The sequence below is a fragment of the Phocoena sinus genome, chromosome X (assembly GCF_008692025.1).
Source record: "Phocoena sinus isolate mPhoSin1 chromosome X, mPhoSin1.pri, whole genome shotgun sequence".
Lineage (NCBI taxonomy): Eukaryota > Metazoa > Chordata > Mammalia > Artiodactyla > Phocoenidae > Phocoena > Phocoena sinus.
In genome coordinates, this window is record NC_045784.1 from 42,722,816 (window position 1) to 42,738,357 (window position 15,542).

Below are 15,542 nucleotides of genomic sequence, written 5' to 3' on the forward strand. Positions count from 1 at the left end.
CAAGGCCAGGTGGTGCCAGTCATTCCCAGGCAGGCAAGACCTAGTGTATCCAGGCAGGTGCTGTGGGCCCCAGCCACAGTGGCCAGAGGGTGAGGCCAGGAGTGTTGGGGCAGGGTGAGCCCATCCCCACCCACTTAGTGCTGACCCAGAGCCCTCCTTCCATCAGCACAGGAGCGCTACTTATAATCCCTGGTCTCTGGTGAATCTAGGACACAGGGTGGTTGGGGGAATGGAGCTGGTGCGAGGGTCTGCCCGTCAGTTCTTAACTGGGATACTCTCAGAGACTTTGCCATAGTCCCCCTGACAACTGCTCACTCGATCACACCTGCCTCAACTACAGAAGTCTGAGCTGTCCCAGAAGTACCAGGTGGGGGCAATGCCATCGGCAGTAAAGGAGGCCATACACCAGCTGTTGTCTGAAAAGGACCTGCCTCAGTACTGAAGCTTATACCAGGACTTTTATATACGAGATTCTTGACAGTCAAAGCCTGATGAGTGTATGGCAGCGCCCCTGCGTGGAAGGATAAGGACATTGAAGGCAGGGAGGCTCAGCAATGAAGAGAGAGGAGGCACGGAGTGTCCAGCGATCATTTAAGAAACAAATTGGGGAGACCTGTCAGCACTTTTCTAGCCTACAGCCCTGGATGAATGACACTGAGGACTTCCCATTCCTAGATTCTGCACTGCAGAAGCAGGCAATGGATACGAAGAAAAGGAAGAATTTGAAGAAAAAAGTGGAGTGGAAGGTGACAGAAATGGTGGAATGGGGGGCATGGAGGCAGAGGTTGGGGGCAGAATGCAAGGTAGTAGTACAGGGTTAGGGGGCTGACACTGATTCCCCTGCCCCTGCTTTGACCACTCTTGTCTCACAGAAGGAGAAGCAGCAGAAGCTCATGGAAAAGTCAGAAGACCCAGAGCAGTCAGATGCCGAGCACCCATCCTCACTGCGGCAGTGCCTGGGACCTGGCTGTGTGCACCCCACCCGGCCAGGCTCCAAGTACTGCTCAGACGAGTGTGGCATGAAGCTGGCAGCTGAGTGAGTGCACCTGGAGGTTAAGCAACAGGGAATAAAGTAGGGCATGATCTATGCCAGCTATAAGTCCATCTACCCCGCTACTGGAGAATGGTATCCTCCACCATTCGTCCACTCACCCACCTGTCCATCCACCCTTACATCCACCGATCCGCTGAACCACCCATCCACATTCTATCCACCAACCCACTCATTCACCCTCAACAGTGACTTACCCACCCAGCTGTCTAGCCATCCACCCAACCATCCACCATCCAAGCACGCATTCACCAACATTCACTCATCTACCATTCATTATCCTAAACATCCACCATTCGGTCACTCATCCATTTCTTCTTATTTTGATGTCCCCACATACGCATTCCATTCTTGCTGTCTCCCCTTCCAGCCGCATCTATGCGATCCTGCCCAAGCGCATCCACCGTGAACAGCAGGACACCCACACCCGCCTGAAGGACATAGAGTGCCATTTCCATGAACTTGAGGCCATCATTCAGCGTGGCAAGCAGCAGCCTGTGTGCAAAGATGAAGAGGTGAGTGGGAATGCGTGGGGTGGAGCAGAAAGGTGCCTGATATCTTGCCCTGCCGTCCCCACCCTGCACTGCTTTACTGGCCCTTCTACTGTCCTATGCAGAGTGACAAACGTGGCAGGAACAGCGTCAACCTGCAGATCTTCTGTGTCTCCTGCGGGCAACCTATCAAAATGCAGGTTGCCCTGCGCCACATGGAGCACTGCTTCGCCAAGGTTGGAGCATTGGCTGGGGGAAGATGGGGCAAGGATGTTTTTGGCTGGGTGGGGTCCATGAGGAGGGGGGCAGGTTTGGTGCCCGGGTATTTGTTGTAGAAGAGAATACAACACACATCCATGGCTCTACGCATTTGTGCTTTTCTTCCATCCCCAGTAAAGGGGCCAAGATCTGGGCATCAGCAACTGGTGAGGGGGGGACATGGCTGAGCAGACAGGAGCGTAGGGTCCACAGGGAGTAAATGTGTTGTTTGGGGCTTTTTCATGGGAAGTCACGCAGTGTGTGTCTATCGTTCCTCCTATTTGTACTCCTTTTTCCCCAGTATGAGCGCAAATCGCCCTTCACGTCCATGTACCCCACTCGCATTGAGGGGTGAGTGTGAGTGCTACTCAGGGTCAAAGGCACGATGTGGACGAGGTCAGGAGCAGGGTGGGCAAGATCAAGGGCAGGATGTGGGTAGGCTCAGAGACAGAGGTGGGCAGATTAGCGGCAGGGTGTAGGTGGGGTTGGGGACAAAGTGTGGGCAGGGTTCAGGGTGGGACCACCCTCCTCCTGACCCTTAGCACCTCACTTTCACCTGTCCCCAGAGCCACAAGGCTCTTCTGTGATGTTTACGACCCATGGAGTAAGAGCTACTGTAAGCGACTCCAGGTGCTATGCCCTGAGCACTCGAAGGACCCCAAGGTGAGACTTTTCTTTCTCTACCTCATCGCCCTCCATTCCTCCCCTTCTCCCTACCTGACCACCTTCCTCTCGTCCTCCAGTGCTTGATTGCCTCCTATTCCTTCTTCCTTCTGCGTGACTGCCTTCTTACCTCCTGGCCAATCCCTATGTATCCCCTCCTCCTTTCCTGACCTCCCCTACATCCCGCTCCTCACTGCCCAATCACTTTCTAGTTTTACTTTTCTCTCTGCCTGTTTATTTATTCATAATCTCCTTGCCTGACCCCGCAGGCCAACATTTCTCTCTCCCTCTGCCTGACCAGCCTCCGTTCCTCTGCTCCTCACTGCACAACCATTCCCCATTCTTCCCTTCTCCTTGCTTGCTCATCTCCCTTCTTTTCCTAGCCCCTGCCTGACCACCCCACAATCCCCCCTCTCTCCCTGCATGGTTACCCTCAATTCCTCTCTTCTCACTTGCTGACTTCCTTCCATTCTTATTCTCCCTGCCTCACTTCCCCAATCGCCTTCTCACTGCTTGTCATCTCCTAAATCCCTTCTTCTTCCCTGTTTGATCAGCCCCCATCCCTTTCACCCTCCCAGCCTTATTCCTCACCTCCCCCATGCTTTACCAACCCTCATTCATCTACTTCTCCCTGTCAGACCTCCCCTCCATCCTTCCTCTCCTTCCTGTTTGATCTCTTTCTGTTCTTCCGTCCTTCCTGCCTGATCACCTCCATTCCTACATCCCTGCTTAACTTCTTCCTCCATTCTCCATGATTGATCATCCCCCTTTGGCCCCCTCTTCTTTACCTAATCACTGAATTCCTCTCTTCGCCCCTGCTAGGTCACCACTCCGCATTCCTCTCCTTCCTGCCTGCCTGCCCTCTCTTCCCCTCTTCCTTGCATCCTGCCTGCCTGATCACCCTCCATTTGCCACCCTTCACGTACCTCATCATCTTTCATTCTTCCCCACAGGTACCGGATGAAGAAGTGTGCGGTTGCCCACTAGTGAAAAACGTCTTTGAGCCCACCGATAATTTCTGTTGCCTCCCCAAACGCTTGTGCAGTCACCACTACTGCTGGGAGAAGCTGAGACGTGCCGAGGTGGACCTAGAGCGCGTGCGCATGGTACGTACGTTACATGGTACGTTACATGGTATGCCCCTTAGGGGCTGAGAGGCGGGATGGAATCCTAGAAGCCCCTTCTCATGCTTGCCCCCCACAGTTGCTCAAGCTGGAAGAGCTGGTTGAGCAGGAGCACAAGGTGCGCACAGCCATGAAGAATCGGGCAGGGCTGCTGGCCCTGATGCTTCATCAGACAATCCAGCATGACCCGCTCACCACTGACCTACGCTCCAGAGTAGACGCTCAGCTGAGGTCCTGTACTCAACACCCTGTGCAAGGGAGACACTCTACGAATTCCTCACACACCTGTTGCTCTAATATATTTCTCAGGGCATCTCAGAGTTTCTCTGTGCTTCTCTGCTCCCCATTTAGTCTCCTGTCTCGGTCTACGCCTCCTTGAGGTGGGGTGGTCCTCAAAATCCCCCTCTTTCTGTCCGTTCCTGTATCCCCTGTCTCTTTCTTTCCTGAATCTGGGTGCGGTCAGGAGATCTGCCCTGCCCTCATCTCCCACCATCCTGAGTTTTGTTTAAAAACTTTAGAACAAGAGATTTTAATATCCTCTGGTGGCCCCTAAGCCGTTCTCTCTGGCCACAAACCCAATTCCGAACCTCCAGTGGTGGTGGGTGACAGTGCAGCTTTACTTGGGGGGGTGGGCTACAGTGCACATTTGGGGGTGCCTGTGATGCCCACTGTGCTCGGTGCATCCTCTTCTGTCAACGGAGATGTGATCTTATGAAGGGAATGCCAGTGACTCTTGTTCTCCTAAGTCCCCCATCCCAGTCCATCAAATATGTAGTTGGCACCTGATTAGTGTACCTTGACCAACTTCTGTATAATTGTTAATATTCCCCAGGCCAGAGGTGCTGGGGAAACGTTGCAATGGAGGGAATCGGTGAGTGTGGGATAGTCCTCCTTGGTGATTCCACTTTGGGACACTGAGGAGAGTCCAGGGTGTCATAGCAATTATGTCCCTGCCCCCACCCACCTTGGTCCACCCTTTACCATACCATGAGGTCCCAGCCTTTTCTGTCAGCCTTGGCCCCTGCCAGTCGAGTCCTGGTCTATCTGTCTCCCCCGCAAACCTGCCCATCCTGTCCTGTCCTCCTCCTCCCACTACCCTGCTCTGGGTCTGCCCTTTCCAGCTGGCTCTGCCCATTTCAAGCCTATAGGGTTGCCGGAAGAGGACTGGGACCTCTGCCACATCTGCCTTTGCCAGCCCCAGCCAGGCCTCCTGTGCCAGTAGAGGTGTGTCAAGCAGTGCTGCCTGTGGGTACTGGTATGTCTCAAATGATGGACTTGAACTACTCTTCCTATTCTTTTTATATTCACGGGCCCCTTAGGGATATTTTCATTAATTTTCACTGTTATACTTTTCCCCGGGGACTCACATATTTCACCTAAATGTTTAAGTATGTTGCTCTAGACTTAAACCTCATATTCCACGATAACTAGTATATTAGTTCTCTAATGCACTACGTATCTGGTGCAATATCTCCTTTTTTATTACTAGTATTGTACTTTTTTTCTTTTAAACTTCATCAGATTTTCCAGGAGCTAAGCCATATAGTCAATTATTAGAAAGGCTTACCCTTTTGTTTTATTTATACTCCCTAAATTTATATTTATGTACTTTACTTAAGCTTTATGTACTTAAGCTTTTATTAACTGCCACCTTGATTTTTTTGTTTTGTGTTTCATTTTTCTATGTGTTTGCTTCATTTTGTTCTTTTTCTACCTTCTTGAGTCAAATTCCTAACGATTATTTTTTGGTTTCCCAGGCTTTTTTTTAATAGTAAAGGATTTGAGACTATACACTTTTTTCTAAATGTAGCTGTGTCTCATAAACTCTGGTATGAAAGGTGCAACTTCAGAATTGATTTCTCGCTTTGATCCTAGCTATTGAGGAACGTTTCTTAGTTTCTAACTGGTTAAAGTAGTTTGGTTATCTTTTCTTTCTTTTTTTGTAATTATGGTTTTACTGTGATCAGAGAATGTAGCCTGTTGGATCTGAACTTGTAAACATTACTCAAGATTTTCTCTGTGGGCCAGATTACTCAACTGAATTTTGTAAAACTTTCATGGATATAAGAGAAGAAACTATATTCTCGGTTAGGTACAGATTACTCATTAGGACTTTTCAATCTAGTTTGAGGATTAACATTTCTTTACTCTGATTTTTTGTCTTTTTGTCTACTCCGTCTGTTATATTATCAAAAGAGAGAATAAATGTTATATTTTAAAACAAATTTCTCCTTATAGTTCTGTTTTTGGCAGGGGGTGGGGGGATCCTAAAATATATATCTTTGGCCATTTTTCACAATGCCACTATGTGTTTTCTTTGTTTTGCTTGTTGAGTCCTTTTGACCTTGAATTTACTTTGGTAAGTACATCATCACTGCTGCTTTTATTTTGCTGCCACTAATCTGGTGTGTCTTTGCCTAAACCTTTATTTTGCATTTTCCTCTTTGTTTAAGATATACTTCTTTTAACTGCATATAAGAGTATTTTTTGCTCTAATCCCACATTTGTGTCTTGAGATTCAGTCCATTTAAATTTGTATAATGATGATAACCTTATTTTTTTGTATTATATTATGCTTACTATCAATTTTACTACTTCCTAAATATAACTTTCATTCTTTTCTCCTTCCTAACACCTTTATGACATTTCTGTTCAGTTTTCTCCCCCCCCATACCTCATTAGTTTGGTAACTTTTATGTTTACTAATTGTCTGGTTATATATTTGGTTCTCTCTAACAGGCATGATTTATCTTTTTTCTGTTATTTGATCAGAATATAATTAACCTTTCTTGGTAGAGAAAGATACTCTATCCTCCATATCTGCCTCATCAAGGTGAACAGTATTATTTCCAAATTTTTCTAGAAACATTTAAACTGCTTTTATGAAGACTGTATTTTTCTTAGGTTAAGTCAATTCTGCTTCAAGAAAACTTACTTAACATTTTTATTCAAAGTCCCCAGTCACTTTATTTGTCATAATTTAACTATAGCTATATGAATGTGTACTTGAGGGTGTGTATTTTACCACAACAGTCATTGCTAACCATTGTCTTGCTCTGTTATTTTGAGATCTATCTTCTGATTTAGTATTCATTTATTTAGAATACTTCCTTTAGTGTTTTCCTCAAATAGAGTAAATTGATAGAATAGTGTTCATATTATTTAATGTCTGAAGCTGTTTATTTCTCCATGGTCTATGGGAAGTAGCTTCTAAAATGGCTCCCAATGATCCTTGCCTCCTGGTATTCATGGCCTTGTGTAATTCCCTCCATTTGAGTAATTTGCTTCTAATCAATAGCATACCTTTAACACTGAGGAGATGCCGCCTTCATGATTAGATTACAAGAGATTGTAGCTTCTATCTTGCTAACAGGCTGTCTCCCTTGTTGGATTTAGTGAACCAACTTGCCGTGTTGGGGAGGCCCGTACAGCAGGGAACTGAGGGTGGCCTTTCACCAACAGTGGGTACGAAACTGAGGCTCTCAGTCCAACAGCCCAAATGAACTGAATCCTGTAAACAACCATATAAGTGAACTTGGAAGCGGATCCTTCCCCAGTTGAGCCATCAGATGAGTCCCCAAGCCTAGCTGAGACCTTGAATGCAGCCTCATGAGAGACCCTAAAACAGAGGACCAAGCTAAGCTGTGCCCAGATTCCAGACTCATATGAACTATGGGATAATAAATGTGTGTTTTTTTTAGGCCACTAAGTTTATGGGGATGTAGAGCCAGGCAATTAGGGACTGGAGGGTCAGTGGCTTTGTGAGGGACTTCTGGAATGAAAGCCATAACATCTTTCAGGAATGGTCAGTGTTTAGCTGCTCCGTAAGTCAGTTTTGGAAACTATGCGGGTCAGTCACTGGCAGTCTAGGAAGACGGATGATTGGAAGCCGGCTGGGGGTGTGGCACTGGTGTGCCCATGTTGGGCATTATTCGAGGTTCCTGTGGTCATCATGGATTAATGATATGAGGAGCATGGGCCATGCCAGTGACCGGAAGACTTTGAAGTATCCTCTGGCAGTCCCTGTAGTCCAACCATAGATGGCTTCTGCTGGTCAGTAAATGATTGGCAGCCAGAGGAATCAGGGGCATGGTCCCAGGGATTTGGGACCTCACGTGACCAGAGATCAACTTTCCTGAGTTCGTCAATCACTGGAGGACCTGGTGCACACCTGGTTTTCAGTGTCTAAGAAGTGGGTGGGGAGGGTGAGTTTGAGTTTTCATCTCTGTCAGAAGAGGGAGGACCAGGTAGGTTGCCCTGGATGTGCACTGAAACATGCAGAAGCTCAGTTTATGCACACAAGATGTTGTCTCCCGTCAGCCTGAGCACTTTGAAGACAATGGAAAATAGGAATATTGTTTATTGGGAGCCAACCCTGCATGGGGTTCAGAATCGCAGAGTGACAGGGACTTCCCTGGTGGTGCAGTGGTTAAGACTCCGCGCTCCCAATGTAGAGGGCATGGGTTTGATCCCTGGTTGGGGAAGATCCCACATGCCGCGTGGCACGGCCAAAAAAAAAAAAAACAATCGCAGAATGACTGAGTATGGGCACTTTGGAGTCAGCAGAACTTGGCTCAAGTATTTCCTGGTCCTTCTACTTGCTAGCAGTGTGACCTTGGGCAACCGACTTCACCTCACTGTGCTTCAGCTGCTTCTACTGTCAAATGGTCCTAATGATGATCATTGTCAGGTAGCTGACAAGGTTGCAGTGAAAATTAAATGAGGTACCTGATATTGATCACCAGGGCCTCAGGGCAGAGGCAAATTCCAGACTTGGTGTCCCTGAGACAGGTCACCATCTTCCTGCTGCATGAACACCACGTGGCTGGTGTCCCACATCCAGAGCCCTTCCTGTTTCAGTGGAAAATGTAATGCAGCCGATGGAGGAAAGGTGAGATGGGAGGGTCAGCCCCACAGCCTAGAGGAGGGGGAGGCAGCTCCCTGCAGGGTGTCTGCGAGCGAGGTCTGGGTGGAGGTGACCACAGGCCCCAGTCAGGGAGACGCTACCCCCTGATGCCCCGCACAGGCCCTTCAGTCCTCACTGGCTCTGTGCACATGCTCAGTTGATCCCCACCAGAGCTGCTTTCCCCCAGCTCAATACTGTTAAATAAGCTATAGACCTAATTCAAATTTCACCATTTTTCCCACTAGTGTTCTTTTTGTTTCAAGATCTTCTCCAACCTTTGACTGTTCCTCTGTCTATCCTTGTCTTTAATGACCTTGACACTTTTGAAAGGTACAGTTCAGGTATTTTGTAGAATGTCTCTCAACTTAGGTTTGTCTGTTATCTTCTCATGATTAGATTGTGGTTTTGCATTTTAGCAAGAATGCCACAGAAATGTCCTCAGTGCACTTCTTGAGGAGGTACGTGATGTCGATGTTAACCTTGATCACTTGGTTAAGGTAATATCTGCTGGTTTCTCCATTGTAAAGTTTCTATTTTTCGCATTGTACTTAATAAATACCTTGGGGAAGATACTTTGAGACTATGCGAATATTCTGTTTCTATTCAATCTTTTGCCCACTAATTTTAGCATTTATCAGTGGATCTTGCCTACAACAATTATTACCGTGGTGTTTGCCCAATAGTGGTTTTGTATTTCCTTCATTCCTTCTACATTTATTAATTGGGATTATTCTCTAAGAAAGAGCTGTCCCTCCCCTCTCACTTATTTATTGTCTTTTTATTCACTTTTTAATTTATATCAGTATGGACTCATGGATATTTATTTTATTCTCTGGGTTATCCTCCAATACAGTAGCCCCTCCTTATCCGCAGTTTAGTTTTCCACAGTTTCAGTTACCCATGGTCCAATGTGGTCCAAAAATATTAAATGGAAAATTCCAGAAACCAACAATTTATAAGTTTTAAAATTGTGTGCCATTCTGAGTGGTGTGATTAAATCTCCCGCCATCCCGCTTCGTCCTGCCTGGGGCTGTGAATCATCCCTTCATCCAGTGTATCCCACCCGTTTGTTGCAATATAGCAGTGATTGTGTTCAAGTAACCATTATTTTACTTAATAATGGCCCCAAAGTGCAGGAGTAGTGATGCTGGCAGTTTGGCTATTCTCTACTGTGCCTAATTTATAAATTAAACTTTATCATAGGTATGTATGTGTATAGGGAAAAATAGTATGTATAAGGTTCGGTACAATATGGGGTTTCAGGCATCCATTGGGGATCTTGGAACATATCCCCCATGGATAAGGGGGGAGCTACTGAACTAGCATTATTGATTGTGTTGCTCACATTCTCCCAGCTGTGGCCATTGGGAGCTCCTTCAGGTTGGCTCCTGTGTCCTTTATTTATTGTTTAAATAAACTTTAAAAAATCTACAATAGCTTTCGATTTATAGAAGTCTCAAAGATAGTTTTCCCTATCGTTAACATGCTACATTGCTATGGTATGTTTCTCACAACTAAGGAACCAACATTGGTACATTACTGTTAACTAAACTACACACTTTTTTTGCATTTCTTTGGTTTTAAACTAATGTTTTTTTTTTTTTTCTGTTGCAGGATCTCATCCAGGACACCACATTACATTTATTCATCATGTCTCTTTGGCTTCCCCTAGACTGTGAGTTTCCCAAGCTTTCCTTGTTTGTGATGACCTTGACAGTTTTTAGGAGTGCTGGTCAAGTGATTGATAGAACATTCTTCAGTTGGTTTTATCTGACACTTTTCTCATTACCAGACTAGGGTTTGAGATTTTGGGAAGAATACCACAGAAGTGAAGTGCCATTCTCATCACTTCATATCAGGGGTACATGCTATGAACCTGACTTATCCCCAATAATGTTAACCTTGATCACTGCCTTGGCAGAGGTTTGCCAGCCTTCTCCACTATAAAGTTACTCCCCACCCCCTTTCTATACTCCACTCTTAGGAAGCAAGTCACTGAGCACACCCAGGGATGGGGAGAGGATGTTAACCACTACCTCCTGGACGGGGAAATATCTACACACATTATTTGAAATTCTCCAAGTTATCTGTCTCATCTCTCCCATTTATTAATTTATTCAATCATGTATTTATATCAGTATGGACTTATGGATATTCATTTTTATTTCATGGGTTATAATCCAATACTATTGTTTATGTTTTGTTGCTCAGATTTCTAGCTTTGGCCATTAGGAGCTCCTCTGGGTTGGCTTCTGTATCTTTTTGACACGCCCTGCCTTTTTTGTGTACGTTCTTACTTTTTGGCACCACAAGATGTTTCAGGTTCATCTTGTAGTTTCCCTGCTCCAGCCCTGGACTCAACCACTTCTCCAAGAAGCCCTAACTCCTTTTATTGGAGAATGGTATTGAGAAACAGGATCTGGGCACTAAATGTGCTCACTGACTAGTCAGAACACTCCAGTGTTACCTAGTTTATTCTTAGAGCCCAATCAAGAGACAGAAATCACACAGGAGTTTGAAGAGAGCATGTTTAATATAAGTAATTAACTATAACAGGGAATTGGAGTAATGGGAGATTGGCTACTAAGAGGTAAAGAGCACTCCAAAGAATAGCAAATATAGGGAGTAGCCTTTATCCCTAGTGCTGAGATAAAGCACCTGAGAAAGAGGCCACTCCCCATCTCTCCACCCCGGCTTAGAATTTGATCTAATTGGAAAGGGCACGACCAAGACCCATTGGATGGCAGAGAAGTTTGCTGAGCTCGTTGGCAGGGCTTGATGGAAGTCTGCCCTCTGGGATGATGGAGGAAGACGTTTATGGGATGTGCCACATGCTTATGGCCGCTGGGTGCTGCTGTCCACCTAGGGATGCACTGCAGAAGCCATGGGTGCTGCAGGAACTTGGTGAGAGCAGCACACCAGAACTAGGAAGAGAAGTCTCTTCCTCCTCCAGTGTCTTTCTATGCCCTCTACTGATAACTGAAATACTTAGGCTAATTTCTTTCCTTTCCCATCCTCTTCAGTGCCGTTATACTATTCATTTTTAATATAGGTATGTTCATTTGTTAGCTTATATGTCATTTAGGGTTCACCCCACATTGTAGTTAATTTTTTTGGAGGATGTGAAACAGTATGGTTTCATGAGTCAAAGCTACACAAAAAGGTATATTCAGAGAAGCGTCACTTATCTCCTTGTCCCTACTATCCTGTCCCTTTCCCACCCATCCCCTGTGGGTAAGTGAGCTCTTTAGTTTCAAGTGTATCCTCCTGTATTTCTTTTGCAAGGACATGTATGTCTTCTTATATCCCCTTCTTTCTAGACACTCTTTAAAGCTTCACTGTCTTCATTTAACAATATGAAATCACTCCATATACATTCATAGTCTTCCTTTTGTTGGAGATCTTTAAGGTGGATTTCTAGATGTAGGATTGCTGACTCAAGATGTAAGAACAAATGTAGTTTAGTTAGATATTACCCAATTCCTCGCCAGAAGGATCGAACCAGTTTGTGTTCCCAACAGAAATATACTAGAGTGCTTTTTTCCCCACAGCCTCACCAACATAATATATTGTCACACTTTTAATTTTTACCAGTCTGATAGATGAGACATGGCATCTCGGTGTTATTTTAATGTGCATTTTGCTAATTGTAAGTAAGTTTGAACTTTAAAAATATATTTGGTGGCCATCGTACATCTCTTTTCTTTTTGTGAATTGCCTGTTCATGTCTTCCCATTTTTTTAATTTATATATATATTTTAACATCTTTATTGGGGTATAATTGCTTTACAATGGTGTGTTAGTTTCTGCTTTATAACAAAGTGAATCCGTTATACATATACATATGTTCCCATATCTCTTCCCTCTTGCGTCTCCCTCCCTCCCACCCTCCCTATCCCACCCCTCTAGGTGGTCACAAAGCACCAGCTGATCTCCCTGTGCTATGTGGCTGCTTCCCACTAGGTATCTACCTTACGTTTGGTAGTGTATATATGTCCATGCCTGTCTCTCGCCCAATTACAGCTCACCCTTCCCCCTCCCCATATCCTCAAGTCCGTTTTCTAGGAGTTCTGTGTCTTTATTCCTGTCTTACCCCTAGGGTCTTCATGACATTTTTTTCTTAAATTCCATATATATGTTAGCATACGGTATTTGTCTTTCTCTTTCTGCCTTACCTAACTCTGTATGACAGACTCTAGGTCTATCCACCTCATTACAACTAGCTCAATTTCGTTTCTTTTTATGGCTGAGTAATACTCCATTGTATATATGTGCCACATCTTCTTTATCCATTCAGCCGATGATGGGCATTTAGATTGTTTCCATCTCCGGGCTAATGTAAATAGAGCTGCCGTGAACATTTCGGTACATGACTCTTTTTTAATTATGGTTTTCTCAGGGTATATGCCCAGTAGTGGGATTGCTGTGTCATATGGTAGTACTATTTATAGTTTTTTAAGGAACCTCCATACGGTTCTCCATAGTGGCTGTATCAATTCACATTCCCACCAGCAGTGCAAGCATGTTCCCTTTTCTCCACACCCTCTCCAGCATTTACAATTTCTAGATATTTTGATGATGGCCATTCTGACTGGTGTGAGATGATACCTCATTGTAGTTTTGATATGCATTTCTCTAATGATTAATGTTGTTGAGCATTCTTTCATGTGTTTGTTGGCATTCTGTATATCTTCTTTGGAGAAATGTCTATTTAGGTCTTCTGCCCATTTTTGCATTGGGTTGTTTGTTTTTTTGTTATTGAGGTGCATGAGCTGCTTGTAAATTTTGGAAATTTAGCCTTTGTCAGTTGCTTCATTTGCAAATATTTAATATTTAATCCTATTCTGAGGGTTGTGAGGGTTGTCTTTTGGTCTTGTATATGGTTTCCTTTGCTGTTCAAAAGCTTTCAAGTTTCATTAGGTGCAATTTGTTTATTTTTGTTTTTATTTCCATTTCTCTAGGAGGTGAGTAAAAAAGGATCTTGCTATGATTTATGTCATAGAGTGTTCTGCCTATGTTTTCCTCTTAGAGTTGGATAGATTCTGGCCTTACATTTAGGTCTTTAATCCATTTTGAGCTTATTTTTGTGTATGGTGCTAGGAAGTGATCTAGTCTCATACTTTTACATGTACCTGTCCAGTTTTCCCAGCACCACTTATTGAAGAGGCTGTTCTTTCTCCACTGTACATTCCTGCCTCCTTTACCAAAGATAAGGTGACCATATGTGCGTGGGTTTATCTCTGGGCTTTCTATCCTGTTCCATTGATCTATCTTTGTTTTTGTGCCAGTACCATACTGACTTGATAACTGTAGCTTTGTAGTATAGTCTGAAGTCACGGAGCCTGAATCCTCGAGCTCCGTTTTTCATTCTCACGATTGCTTTGGCTATTCGGGGTTTTTTGTGTTTTCATACAAATTGTGAAATTTTTTGTTCTAGTTCTGTGAAAAATGCCAGTGGTAGTTTGATAGGGATTGCATTGAATCTGTAGATTGCTTTGGGTGGTAGAGTCATTTTCACAATGTTGATTCTTCCAATACAAGAACATAGTATATCTCTCCATCTATTTGTATCATCTTTAATTTCTTTCATCAGTGTCTTATAATTTTCTGCATACAGGTCTTTTGTCTCCTTAGGTAGGTTTATTCCTAGATATTGTATTCTTTTTTCTTGCAATGGTAAATGGGAGTGTTTTCTTGATTGCACTTTCAGATTTTTCGTCATTAGTTTATAGGAATGCCAGAGATTTCTGTGCATTAATTTTGTATTCTGCTACTTTACCGAATTCATTGATTAGCTCTAGTAGTTTTCTGGTAGCATCTTTAGGATTCTCTATGTATAGTATCATGTCATCTGCAAACAGTGACAGTTTTACTTCTTCTTTTCCAATTTGGATTCCTTTTATTTCCTTTTCTTCTCTGATTGCTGTGGCTAAAACTTCCAAAACTATGCTGAATAAGAGTGGTGAGAGTGGGCAACCTTGTCTTGTTCCTGATCTTAGTGGAAATGATTTCACTTTTTCACCATTGAGAATGATGTTGGCTGTGGGTTTGTCATATATGGCCTTTAGTATGTTGAGGAAAGTTCCCTCTATGCCTACTTTCTGCAGGGTTTTTATCATAAATGGGTGTTGAATTTTGTCAAAAGCTTTCTCTGCATCTATTAAGATGATCATATGGTTTTTCTCCTTCAATTTGTTATTATGGTTTATCACATTGATTGATTTGCGTATATTGAAGGATCCTTGCATTCCTGGAATAAACCCCACTTGATCATGGTGTATGATCCTTTTAATGTGTTGTTGGATTTTGTTTGCTAGTATTTTGTTGAGGATTTTTGCATCTATGTTCATCAGTGATATTGGCCTGTAGTTTTCTTTCTTTGTGACATCCTTGTCTGCTTTTGGTATCAAGGTGATGGTGGCCTCGTAGAATGAATTTGGGAGTGTTCCTCCCTCTGCTATATTTTGGAAGAGTTTAAGAAGGATAGGTCTTAGCTCTTCCCTAAATGTTTGATATGAATTCGCCTGTGAAGCCATCTGGTCCTGGGCTTTTGTTTGTTGGAAGATTTTTAATCATAGTTTCAATTTCGTTTCTTGTGGTTGGTCTGTTCATATTTTCTATTTCTTCCTGATTCAGTCTAGGCAGGTTGTGCATTTCTAAGAATTTGTCCATTTCTTCCAGGTTGTCCATTTTATTGGCATAGAGTTTCTTGTAGTAATCTCTTATGATCTTTTGTATTTCTGCATTGTCAGTTGTTACTTCTCCTTTTTCATTTATAATTCTCTTGATTTGAGTCTTCTCCCTTTTTTTCTTGATGAGTCTGGCTAATGGTTTATCTATTTTGTTTATCTTCTCAAAGAACAAACTTTTAGTTTTATTGATCTTTGCTATCGTTTCCTTCATTTCTTTTTCATTTATTTCTGATCTGATTTTTATGATTTCTTTCCTTCTGCTAACTTTGGGGTTTTTTTGTTCTTCTTTCTCTAATTGCTTTAGGTGCAAGGTTAGGTTGTTTATTCGAGATGTTTCCTGTTTCTTAAGGTGGGCTT

The 15,542-nt window shown here is 43.7% G+C and overlaps 2 protein-coding genes across 2 annotated transcripts in view; both read left to right on the forward strand.

Moving 5' to 3' along the window:
* The first annotated feature begins 554 nt into the window (after positions 1-554).
* Positions 555-4,809, forward strand: LOC116747069 (CXXC-type zinc finger protein 1-like). Its single transcript, XM_032618896.1, has 9 exons — positions 555-746; positions 873-1,036; positions 1,422-1,566; positions 1,668-1,778; positions 2,102-2,151; positions 2,367-2,463; positions 3,417-3,569; positions 3,667-3,823; positions 4,709-4,809. The coding sequence occupies exons 1-9, from the start codon at positions 555-557 to the stop codon at positions 4,807-4,809; spliced, it is 1,170 nt and encodes a 389-aa protein (XP_032474787.1).
* Positions 4,810-8,121: 3,312 nt separating this feature from the next.
* Positions 8,122-15,542, forward strand: part of LOC116747070 (CXXC-type zinc finger protein 1-like) — a 28,468-nt gene continuing 21,047 nt past the window's right edge. The window contains exons 1-2 of the mRNA XM_032618897.1: positions 8,122-8,277; positions 8,910-8,990. Coding sequence (XP_032474788.1) covers positions 8,122-8,277; positions 8,910-8,990 — 237 coding nt within the window. The remainder of the gene's footprint in view (positions 8,278-8,909; positions 8,991-15,542) is intronic.

Coding starts and splice junctions, on each gene's coding strand:
- LOC116747069 (XM_032618896.1), top strand. CDS start 555: ATGAAGAGAGAGGAGGCACGGAGTGTCCAGCGATCATTTAAGAAACAA. Junction 1,567..1,667: donor CTGTGTGCAAAGATGAAGAG/GTGAGTGGGAAT, acceptor TGTCCTATGCAG/AGTGACAAACGTGGCAGGAA. Junction 2,464..3,416: donor AGCACTCGAAGGACCCCAAG/GTGAGACTTTTC, acceptor TCTTCCCCACAG/GTACCGGATGAAGAAGTGTG.